The following is a 12,486-nucleotide window of genomic DNA, read 5'->3' as shown; positions in this document are numbered from 1 at the left end:
TCCCTTGCTTCTCAAATATTTGAATCTTTATCATTTTTTACTGCCATGAAACCAAGCATTCACGCATAGGCATCCTTTCCTTCTGTTAAAAACCAGTCTTCTGTCTGACGTCATGGGTTGCTATGGTCAATGGGCTAGCAATGCTGGTCGCTGAGACTGCATATATCATCCCTGTTCTCAGGGAATTTAGAAGAGAAGCTGTCAAACATAAGTTACACAATTAATTATTTTACTATACTCATGATTAAGACTTAAGAAGTTCAACTCCTACACTTCGTAATGCTTTTACAGATTAATTAGAATTAACTTAGCTGCATCTGAAATTCCAAAGATGCAATCCCTTTAGTCATGGGGAAACAGAAATGTACTTTTTAAAAATATATATTTTATTTAAATTCAATTTGCCAACATATACTATAATCCCCAGGGCTCATCTCATCAAGTGCCATTCTCAGTGCCCATTCAGTGCCTGTCATCTAGTTACCTCATCTCCCCACCCTCCTCCCATTCTGCAACCCTCTGTTTGTTTCCCAGAATTAGGAGTCTCTCATGGTTTGTCTCCCTCTCTAATTTTTCCTGCTCAGTTTCCCTCTTTCCCTTATAATCTGTTTCATTATTTTAATTTTCACGTATGAGTGAAACCATATAATGATTGTCCTCCTCCGATTGACTTATTTCACTCAGCATAATACACTTCAGTTCCATCCACGTCGAAGCAAATGGTAGATATTCTGATGGCTGAGTAATATCCCATTGTTCATACAGACAATATCGTCTTTACCCATTCATCTGTTGAAGGACATTGAGGTTCCTTCCACAATTTGGCTATCGTGGACATTGCTGCTATGATATTGGGGTGAAAGTGTCCCATCTTTCACCACATCAGTATTTTTAGGGTAAATACCCAGTGGTGCAATTGCTGGGTGGTGAGGAGCTTTATTTTTAACTTCTAGAAAACCTCCACACTGTTTTTCCAGTGTGCTGTACCAGTTTGCATTCTCACCAACACAAGAGGGTTCCCCTTTCTCCACATCCTCTCCAACATTTGTTGATTCCTGTCTTATTAGTTTTAGCCACTCTCACTGGTGTGAGATGGTATCTCATTATGGTTTTGATTTGTATTTCCCTGGTGGCAAGTGACATAGAGCATTTTCTCATGTGCTTGTTGGCCATGTGTAGGTCTTCTTTGGAGAAAGTCTGTTCATGTCTTCTGCCCATTTCATGACTGGATTGTTTGTTTCTTGGGTGTGGGGTATGATAAGTTCTTATAGATCTTTGATTCTAGCCTTTTATCTGATATGTCGTTTGCAAATATCTTCTCCCATTCAGTAAGTTGTCTTTTAGTTTGATGATTGTTTCCTTCACTGTGCAGAAACTTTTTATCTTGATGAAGTCTCAGTAATTCATTTTTGCTTTTGTTTCTTTTGCCTTCACAGATGTGTCTTGCAAGAAGTTACCATGACCAAGTTCAAAAAGGTTGTTGCCTGTGTTCTCCTCTAGTATTTTAATGGATTCTTATTTCACATTTAGATCTCTCAAAATTTTGAATTTATCTTTGTGTATGGTGCAAGAGAATGGCCTAGTTTCATTCTTCTTCACATGATTGTCCAATTTTCTCGACACCATTTATTGAAGAGACTGTCTTATTTCCAGTGGATATTCTTTCCTGCTTTGTCAAAGATGTTTTGATCATAGAGTTGAGGATCCATCTCTGGGTTCTCTATTCTGTTCCATTGATCCATGTGTCTGTTCTTGTGCCAGTACCACACTTTCTTGATGATTATAGCTTTGTAATGCAGCTTGAAGTCAGGAATTGTGATGCCCCCAGCTTTGGTCTTCTTTTTCAGTATTCTTCTGGCTATTTGGGGTCTTTTCTGGTTCCATACAAATCTTAAGATTATTTGTTCCAACTCTATGAAGAAAGACCAAGGTGTTTTGAGAAGGATTGCATTGAATGTGTAAATTGCTCTGGATAGCATAGGCATTTTCACAATATTTATTCTCCCAATCCATGAGCATGGACTGTGTTTCCTTATGTCTTCCTCGATTTCTGTCATAAGTGTTTTGTAGTTTTTAGGAAATAGATCCTTTACTTCTTTGGTTAGGTTTATTCCTAGGTATCTCATGATTTTGGGTGCAATTGTAGATGAGATCGATTCCTTAATTTCTCTTCCTTCAGACTCATTGTTAGTGTACATAAATGCCACTGATTTCTCTGCATTGATTTTGTATCCTGCCACATTGGCAACTTGCTGTAGGAGTTCTAGCAATCTTGAAGTGGAGCCATTGGGTTTTCTATATAAACTATCATGTCATCTGCAAAGAGGGAGAGTTGGACTTCTTCTTTGCCAATTTGAATGCCTTTTAATTTTTTTTGTTGTCTCATTGCTGAGGCTAGGACTTCCAGTACTATGTCGAATAACAGTGGTGAGAATGGACATCCCTGTCGTGTTCCTGATCTGAGGGCAAAGGCTCTCAGTTTTCCCCATTGAGAATGATATTTGCTGTGGGCTTCTCATAAATGGCTTTTATTGTATGAAGAATGTTCTGCTTATCCCTACACTGTGAAGAGTTTTAATCAGGAATGGATGCTGAATTTTGTCAAATGCTTTCTCTGCATCTGAGAGGATCATATGGTTCTTTGTCTTTTCTCTTATTGATGTGATGTAACAGGTTGATCGTTTTACAAATGTTGAACCAGCCTTGCATCCCAGGGATAAATTCCACATGGTCACATTGAATAATCCTCTTAATGTACTGTTGGATCCTATTGGCTAGTATCTTGGTGAGAATTTTTGCATCCATGTTCATCAGGGATATTGGTCTGTAATTCTCCTTTTTGTTGGGGTCTTTGTCTGGTTTTGGGATCAAGATAATGCTGGCCTCATAAGATGAGTTGGAAGTATTCCCTCCCTTTCTATCCTTTGAAACAGCTTTAGTAGAATAGGTATTATTTCTGCTTTAAATGTTTTTTAGAGTTCCCCTGGGAAGCCATCCGGCCCTGGACCTTTGTGTCTTGGAGGATTGTGATGACTTCTTCAATTTCCTTGCTGGTTATTGGCCTGTTCACATTTTCTATTTCTTGCTGTTTCAGTTTTGGTAATTTGTAGATTTCCAGGAGTGTATCCATTTCTTCCAGATTGCCTGATTTGTTGGCATTTAGTTGCTTATAATATGTTTTTAAAATTGAAACAGAAATGTTCTTAACAGCAAACATCTTCTGACAGTTGAGGAAAAAATGAACAAGGGTATAATCCCTTTTAAGCCATCAATTGAAAAAAAAAATTCTTCTTATTCCCTCTCTGATTGGTTTTTAGTAGGTAAATCTCCAGTCTGTCTAAAGGGATCAAGGATGATAATAGATCTCTTTTTTTATGAAAATGCATTTGATGCCAAAGCCTGAATCACCTCCAGGATGAAATCTTGGTTTCATGGGCCTGCCTTACTCTTGTTCAATTTTGGGAAATCATGGTCACTTCCTAAGTATTAGTCTTATCCTGAATCAGGCTATCTCAAGTCAGAACATTCGATAGTGAGGCATTAATGAGAATACATCAGTGTGCCATAAGCATTTGAATTTGCTTACATTAGGAAGAACGTTGCTTTTTGGCTAATCCTAAAATCACTTTGGTTATCAAGCACATCATTCCAAAGAGCACTGACTAAATGAATGTAAATTAATTAGAAACACAGTGAATAAATTTAGAGCCTAAAAATTTTTTTTAGAGATGCATTTGACTTATAAGAAATGGATCAGAATAAACCAAAAGTTATTTAAAAATAACTTTGTAGGGATGCCTGGGTGGCTCAGCAGTTGAGCATCTGGCTTTGGCTCAGGGCATGATCCTGGGATCCGGGATCGAGTCTCACATCGGCTCCCTGTGTAGAGCCTGCTTCTCCCTCTGCCTGTGTCTCTCCCTCTCTCTCTGTCTCTCATGATTAAATAAATAAAATCTTTAAAAAAATAAAAATAACTTTATAAAGTCCTTTTAAAGAGACACAGATGCTGAGAGCCAAGGTCTCTCAGTCTGGCAGGGACCCAAGGGACTTGAGGTTTACATTTGGCTGACATTAAAATAATTCCAAGTTGCCTCTTAGCATCTTCCATAGTTTCTTATTGTAGATACACAGAATTCACACCTGGATTTCAAACTTTGGTTTGGCCTTTGCACCCAAAATAGCATCCCCAACTAAATGGTTTAGCTAATAGTTGCTGATACTTGAGCATTTGTTAGGTGCTAGAGCTTTCCACTATCCCCCCTAGTCTTATGATGTAGGGTATTAGGACCTGGTTTTTGGATGGGGAAACAGATTTGGGGGTTAGGTAACTTGCCTTAATGGTAGGCTGGCATTCTGGCTTTGAAGTCTCAACTCTTCACCCAAAGAACCTATGTTTTGCCCTCCTCACAATGATTCAGTATGTGACTTTTAACCTTAGCATCTGTGGTTAACCCACCACCACACCCCAGTGTGGCTTTTTCTCAAAAGCTCATCCCTTTCTTCCCTCTCCATTTCCTCCTTAAGAAGAGGCTCTTTGTTATCTCTAACCAAAGTCAAAGTCACATGCCATATAGTCAGTTCTTGGAACATTACAGACCACCTCTTTTTCCAGCTGTGCTTTTAAAATTCTTCCCCATCTACTTCTTTCTTCCCTCTACTCTGACCTCGAGATCTCATGCTCTGCAGGGGAATGAGGAAGTAGCCATGTGGGTCAACAGGAAGCCTAATTTTGGTGCCTCCTGGAAATGTCACTTGTCGGTTTCTTTGCTCTCACCTGCTCTATCTGCATGGGTCAGTAGGCGCCACTATCTTCATTTTAAATTAAGAGATGTGAAAAAAAAAAACCCACAAGTAAAGTGAGAGACTGGAGTAAAGGGCAAAACTAGATCACTAAATCCTTCCCCACTGAGGCATCATGGAAATGCCTTGGGTTCTAGCCATCTAGGTTGTTAGAAATAAATTAAGTATGATCTGATTTGAGGAAAGGAGAGAGAAGTTTTTAAAACGTCCTTCACAAAGGCAATTACTGTCATGTGTTTTCTGTGTTTTAATTCACCTGTGGGCTGAAAAGTACCTCAATAGTTCTGGCCAAGCTTGTTCTGAGTTAGTGGAAACCTACTCAACCACCTGGTGTGATTCATGTGGACCTCCCTCAGAGGATTAGAGAGAAATAAAGCTCTTCCTCCTTACTTTGCATGATTACTCCCAACCACAGATAATTTGAACTTCTCTATTCAAATTATCTGTGTCAAACATTCTTGCACTTAGATGACCTCCCAAAATTTCCCCATAATTTAACAAACTCTTCAAATTCAACTAACTCGCCAGACTATTCAAGGAGTAGGTCAATCTGTGTATGTGTGTGTGTGTGTGTGTGTGTGTGTGTGTGTGTGCAGAGTCACATTTCCCACCCAGTTCCGTGTTGAGACTCTTGTAAGTGGGTACCACGCAGCTGACATCTGAGTGAGCATGGGCTGTGTGGCTCTGAGGGCCACAGGTCCTAAAATCAATGACTCATAGGCAGGATGAAACCTCACCTGTATTTCTACAGAACACCCTTTAGTAAGAGTATTCTTTCAAAAATTGCCTCAATTTTCACCGTTAGAAATCCTGACCTCTCTTGCTGTCAATTTTCCATTCTCTGTCTCCTCTGGATCCTTCCCCCTGCTTTCAGTTTGGGAAAATCTTTTAGTTGCCCTATTCTAAAAAGACATACCCTAAATATGGACACTTGATAAATGTGATACTAGTCACGTGGGGAAAATATTGTTTTTTAAGTGATGCTGAAATAATTGGATGCCTGTGTAGAAAAACAAAAACTTGATTCCCACCTTGTTTATTCATAAGATCTAATTTCAGGAGGACCAGAGTCCTCAATGTGGAAGTCAGCAACAAGTTTTTGGAAAATATGGGGGGGTATTTTATGATCTTGTGAGACAGAAAAAGATGTCTTAAACAGGATATATAAAACAGAAACACTTAATAAATAATTGGGACCACAATGTAATTAACTTTTGTGCATCCAAATATTAAAGGGTGAAAGACAACTTAAGAAGTATAGAAGTCATTTGGAAACCATATAACTGAAAAAGGGCTTGTCTTTGGAACATAAAAAGAACTCCTTCACATCAGTAGGAAAAGAGACAAAATCCAGTAGAGAAAACAGGTGAGAGACTTGAGCAAGCATTCCATAAAGTTGGTATCTAGTGGCCAATAACAAGGGAAAAGTAAAATGAAACCAAAGTGTTGCACTACTTACTATACATCTACCAGAAACATTGCAGTTAAAAAGCCAGATAAATATTGGTGAGGCTCTGCAATAAAAAGAACTCACACTCCCTGGATGGAAGTGTGTATTAGTAAAACCACTTGAGAAACCAGGTTGCCAGAGTCGCTAAAGTTGAAAATATAGATGCATTCCCAATGACCTAGCGATTCTACTCCTAAATATAATGCCAAACAAGTCTGTTACATACGCATCAGGGGACATGTCTGAGAGTGTTTAGAGCTGTGTTTGCTTGTAGAAGCTCCTAAAAGCTCCAAGCTTAATGACATAAATGTCCACCAACAGTAAAAGAGATAAATTGTGTAATGTTTATGGAGAATACTGTATATCAATGAAATGGGATGAACTCCAGTTACACACAATACCATGGCTGAGTCTCAGGAATCCAAAACTGAGCAAAAGAAGTCAGACACAAAATGATTCATCTTGCCCAATTCCATATAAATGTTTTAAAATAAGCAAATATTTTCTTGTAATTTTCTGTTTATATAAAATTTAAAAATAGGCAAAAGCAGTGCTAGGGGATTCATAATTATAAGATAAGACATAAAGCAAAGCAGGGAAGTAATTCCTATAAAGTTAGGATCATTGTCATCCCCAGTGGAGGTGGCAGTTGTGACAGATGTACAGAATTGGGGTGTCCTAGCTGAGGGATGCAATGTCCTGTTTCTTGACGTGGATGGCACTTTATAATAAGTGTGGTTTTTTTTGCATGTTATATTTCACAATGAAATTTTTTTGGGGGGATGCTCAGTGGTTGAGCATCTGCCTTTGTTTGGCTCAGATCGTGATCCCGGAGTCCTGGGATCAAGTCCTGTATTGGGCTCCTGGCAGGGAGCCTGTTTCTCCCTCTACCAATGCCTCTGCCTCCCTTTGTGTCTCTTGTGAAGAAATAAATAAAATCCTTAAAAAAATTTTTTTTTGAGTTAAAAAGCCTCCTGTCTATAGTCTCAATCCTGCCTCCCCTGAGTCTGTCTCTCTTCCCCGCTCTGCTCTGCCAGGGGAAAGAACGTCCTCTCTTCCCTCATTTGCTCCCCTTCACAGCTCCCGCTCATAACACCACCTGTCCTCCTCCCCCACTCCTGGTCACTGGTGACTTCTTGGTTGGCAAATCCAGTGAATTTGTCTTTGCTGCTGCTCATGTAGTTCTCTTTTCCCTTGGCTTCCCCAGACTCTCCCCTCTCCTGGTGCTGCTCCTCATTCTCTCCCTGAGGATGAAGATCCTTTGATTGCTCCAACCTCCCAGCTCCATAAACACTGGGGCTTCCTAGGTTTCTCTTATAAGCCGGTCTCATTCATGCCACTGGATCATCAGTGTGCTAACAGCCCCCAAATGCATGATGGCCCCTTCTAGCCTCCAGGTGCATGTATGCCTGCAGTTTCCTGCCTCCTCCCCATCTTCATCTAGGGGTGAGGAATCACCCTAATTTCATCCAGCAGGCCTCAAAATGAATTCATGGTTGTCCTTGTTCTAATCATCCCTCTGGATTTCCTGTTTCTATAAAGGGAATCACTTCTAAGTTCTGCTCTCAAGCCAGATATGTTGGCTAGTCACTCTCTTTAACCTGCCCCAGCACCAAGAGATACTATTATTATGTTCACTCTGAGTGCTAGCTAGGTACCTGCTAAGGTCTGAAGGTGTCCCTGCTATCCTCACAAAATTCCTGCTGGAAAATCTAATACTAACGTGACAGATTTAGGTGGTGAGGACTTTGAGGTGATTAGGCTATGAGGGTAGAGCCCTCAGCAATGGGATCAGTGCCCTTATAAAAGAGACTCCAGAGATCCCCTTGCACCTTCTGCCCTTGAGGACACAATAAGTAGATGGCTGTCCATGAGGAAGTGTGTCTTCACCAGATCCCGAGTCTGTTGGTGCTACAGTCTTGCACTTTCAGTCGCCAGAACCATGGGAAATAAATTTTTATTTATAAGCCACCCACTTTATGGTGTTTATACCAGCCTGAACGAACTAAGACAGCACAGTTTTTAAAAACAAATACTTTCTCCCCCTAACATATATTAATTCACTTAATTCTCTCAACCCCAAGATATACTATCATTATCCTACCTTTCAGAGGAGAGAACGGGAATATTCACAGCCAGAGCAACTCTTACCTCACCCTGACTCAACGCTAGTTCCACGCTGAGAGGGCCTCCAACCAGTATTGGTACTTCTGCCCCGTGCTGGTTTGCACCATGATTATCATGCTACCCTTCTAAGTGGCATCACAACCACACACAAATCTCTTTCCATTTTGTCCACCCTCGACAGGGCTAGTAGAGTACTTTAACAATTGGATAGTCAAATTCTGGTTGATTCGTCCCCAATGTGCTAGCATGCGTTGAGTCCACATGATCTGGGGCCAGCTTGCCTACTCTCCAGCTCCAGTACCTCATCTTCTCTATCCCAAGCACATACCCTCTTTCGGGAAGTTCTCTTTGCTTGCAGTGCTCTGCTGACAGCTCTCCCTGTTCAACTGGGAAATCCCTGCCCCTTCTTTCACCCTGAGAGGCTTCCTGGTCAGCCCGGCTCACCTGCATCTGTATGGGCAATATACTCTCTGCCAACTTCTGACATCGTTTTTTGTTTATTTTTACATCATGTTACAATTGCATATTGGTTTCTGCTTGCTTTGCTCCTGGAGGGCAAGAATAGTGTCTTATCCCTTCTTGCCTTGGTATCCCTTTCCAGCAGTGGTCTTAAATAAGGGGGGAAGTTAATGATTTTGCTGAGTAAACATGTGTCTTGTCAAACCGCAAGCGTTGGAAGAAATAACCTGGTCACAGTTTGTGGGTGTTGATGTGTGGAATTCTCCTGAGTTTGATACCTGGAACTGCTATGTTTGATAGAAGAGAATGAAGCATAGAAACCAGGGCTATCTTTGATGGATTTGTGTCCTCCTCACTGACTGGGATGCCAACTACTGGTGATATGGGCCCCCTTCCACTGCAGAAAAAGGGGGGGGTCCTGCTTCATCCTGACTTTAATTCTATGCCATTCTGTTTCTTCCATTCTCTTGAACCGTAAAGAACCTCTGCTTTATGCTTTTTCTCATTTAACTCCTATGAAGGGAGTTAGGATATACCACCGCCAAAAGATGCCATTTTGGCTAAGAGTAATTTTGAGCTGTAAGCAATTAAGGAAAAGCAGACACAGAAAACTCTCTTCAGTCTTCCTCCCTTTTTCTGAGAGCAGGGCATGAATTTCCCTTGTGCAGCTGTCCTCTCTTCCATCAGTGAGAGGAGAATACTCCTAATCACTGGTAATAGAGTTAAGATTGCATAAACCTCATATTAAACCTTATCTTCCATTAGCTACCCCAATATTTCCTAGTCACTTCCCACAATCTCTTGGCCCTTAACCTCTTTCTCTCTCTTTCTCTTTTGTCTAATCACTTTTCCACAATTCTTTTTCCTTTGTTAAAATGGTATATAAGCCCCTGAGTTGTTGAGGTTCTTTGAATTTTTTATTTCTTTTCTATGAAGCTACATGAACCTAACATTAAAATATATATTTTTAATTTTTATTTATTTATGATAGTCACAGAGAGAGAGAGAGAGAGGCAGAGACATAGGCAGAGGGAGAAGCAGGTTCCATGCACCGGGAGCCCGACGTGGGATTCGATCCCGGGTCTCCACGATTGCGCCCTGGGCCAAAGGCAGGCACCAAACCGCTGCGCCACCCAGGGATCCCCCTAACATTAAAATATTAATAAACTTTATTACCTTTCTCTGTTTAATCTGCCATTTCTCAGTTTAATTCACAGACCTCAGGTGCTGAATCTAAGAGGGAAGAGGACAAAACTTTTCTTCCCTTACACTACTAACCTTGAGAGAAGATCACTGTGACTACTTTACAGGCAGCTGAACTGAAACTCAGGGAAGGGACAGTAACTTGTGGGTAGAAGACTTAGGACGTGTGCTAAAGCCCTTTTACCTTCCTTGTTCCTTTCTTTGCCAGTGCCTAAAAGTTTGTATTGCTTTCTTTGGTAACCATGAATCCCAGGAGGTTGCTGACCCCCATTAGTGTGACTCCCATGCTAGCTTAGGGAAGGGACCACAGCCCGGGATATCTCTGAAAACCCCCATCTCAGTGCCAGTCAGAACACCTGGCATTTCCCTGTAACAGGGCTCCTTCCGGGTCTCTGCAGCACCCAGCCCAGAGGTAAGTGGCATTAATCACTCAGTGAGTTTTGATTGATGACATGAGACTAGTTTGCATAACCTGGCTGCACTGGAGAGGGGGGCACCTAGGCCACTGTCAGACAGGGGCTTTGGGACCTGGTATAAAGAAAGAAAGCCTCAAGTGTGCTCCTTACATTCAGGAGCTGGACTCACCCCATTCTCTCCATTTTACTAGCTCTTTGGAAAATGCTGGCAGGGCCTGTGAACTCAAAACAAAAGCCAGAGAAGAAAGTCTTGTTCCTAAGTGACAGGGCAAGTCAGCGATGCAAACAAGTTCAATTAAAAGAGACTTTTCAGGTTTGTCAACAGGAACAACTCAAGAAGCAAAATACAATATTTTAGAAAAAGTTTTATGAGAAAATCTTATTGCATTCCAGTAATCCCACTGCTTTGTTCAGAAACCTGCCAAGGTGGTAAGAAAAGAGCCTTATTCCCATTGACGTGGTCTTAAACACAAGGCAACACGCCTGTCTGCTCACCTGGAAGCCAGTGTTGCTGCAGCCCTTGGCTCTGGGGGTTGTCATACCCGTCAGCTCCACAAAGTCTCTGCTGCTCATGGAATTGGCTGGGCTCCGAATTCTTTTCAGATCTGGTCTAGAGGTTCCTCAGTAGCTTGAAAGGGATCACAGCCTCTGCTGATGTCAGGCTGCTACCTGCTGTTTATGGCACCTGGGCAAGGCTTGCACTGGAAACTGAAGAATCTGTTGGGCGGAGTAGGTGGAAGGAGTGGTTTTAAGGGAAGGAAACCCTTCCAGTTCAGGTCCACCCACCTCATTAAGCTTGGGCTGTTTTTACTCTGGAAAACATTTTCAGTGAACAGGACAGAAAAGGATGCTTTCACAAGAGTGATGAGTGAAATAATCTATTTCCTGTGGGTGGTGCTGGGGACTAGGAATCTTGGGGGATGGGGAAAGACCTTAAGGACTGGTTTTTATCTATTGCCAATATTCTGTGCCAGGTCTACACTTTTACAGTGGTCTTGGGTTCAGTACAAGCAAAACCAGGTGTGGTAAAGTTATGATTTGCTCAGGGTTGTTGGCTAATTAAGGGATGGTGAGAGGCCAACCTCATGTCTAGATGATTCCAAAGCCTTTTGACTACATCCCTGTCCACAGATTGGATTGCTTTTCAAAATCTACTTCCTAGAAATGCAAATATGCAGCAGATAAATGGAATGTGACCAACTGCTCATTTAATAAAAAGATTCTCTATTTTAGGAAATTATTAGCTATACAATTCTTTCAAAAATGGCAGTTTCCCTTAGTACCTTTAAAATGAGTGGCAATTGTGGGCCTTTTTGGAAATGTGAAAAATGCTTGCAAGAAGTGAAAAGCTAGAATTAATGAACGATATACTGCATACAGAATGAAAGAAAAGAATGGTAGAAAATATCAAATATTATTAATGGTTATTTCTGGGTTGAGGTATTATGGGTGGTTCTTATTTTCTGTTTCATACTTTGCTGCAATTTCTATCATGATTTACTATAATGATTAGTGAGTTCTTAATCCACATTGCCTGGATGAGATTAAATTCTGGGTTTAAATTCTGTCTCTACCACTTCCTGCAGCAAACTATAGCTGAAGAGCTAAACTCAGCCAGTTGCTTTTTTTTTTTTTTTAAAGATTCATTTATTTATTTCAGAGAGATTTAAAGAGAGATAGAGAGATAGCAGGCACATGTGGGAAGGGGGAAGGTGTAGAGGGGTAATCTCAAACAGACCCCCTGCTGAGTACAGACACCCACTCTCCCCACCCCCATGCAGGCAGGATCTCATGAAATAGACCTGAGCCAAAACCAAGAGTTGTTTGCTTGAGCAACGGATCCACCCAGGTGCTCCAAGGTGCTTATTTTTATACATACAATCTAAAAGCTTGGAATAGTTTTAGATTTTTATGTATTTTAATTAATTTATTTTGTTTTACTTTCTGTAATTTTTATTTTTTTTTATTTTTTAAAAAAATTATTTAAATTCAATTTGCCAACAAATAGTATAACACTCAGTGCTCATCTCA

General features: G+C 40.8%; 1 protein-coding gene across 2 annotated transcripts in view; it reads right to left on the bottom strand.

Moving 5' to 3' along the window:
• The window catches only part of LOC140638637 (solute carrier family 28 member 3-like), a 56,776-nt gene extending 45,500 nt beyond the window's left edge, over window positions 1–11,276 (bottom strand). For both annotated transcript variants that reach the window (XM_072836318.1, XM_072836307.1), the window contains exon 1: window positions 10,951–11,276. In XM_072836318.1, coding sequence (XP_072692419.1) covers window positions 10,951–11,028 — 78 coding nt within the window. In that variant the 5' untranslated portion in view covers window positions 11,029–11,276. The remainder of the gene's footprint in view (window positions 1–10,950) is intronic.
• Between the last annotated feature and the right edge of the window lie 1,210 nt (window positions 11,277–12,486).

Source organism: Canis lupus, chromosome 1 (genome assembly GCF_048164855.1).
Source record: "Canis lupus baileyi chromosome 1, mCanLup2.hap1, whole genome shotgun sequence".
Taxonomy (NCBI): Eukaryota; Metazoa; Chordata; class Mammalia; order Carnivora; family Canidae; genus Canis; species Canis lupus.
This window is presented reverse-complemented; position numbering and strand designations above follow the sequence as displayed.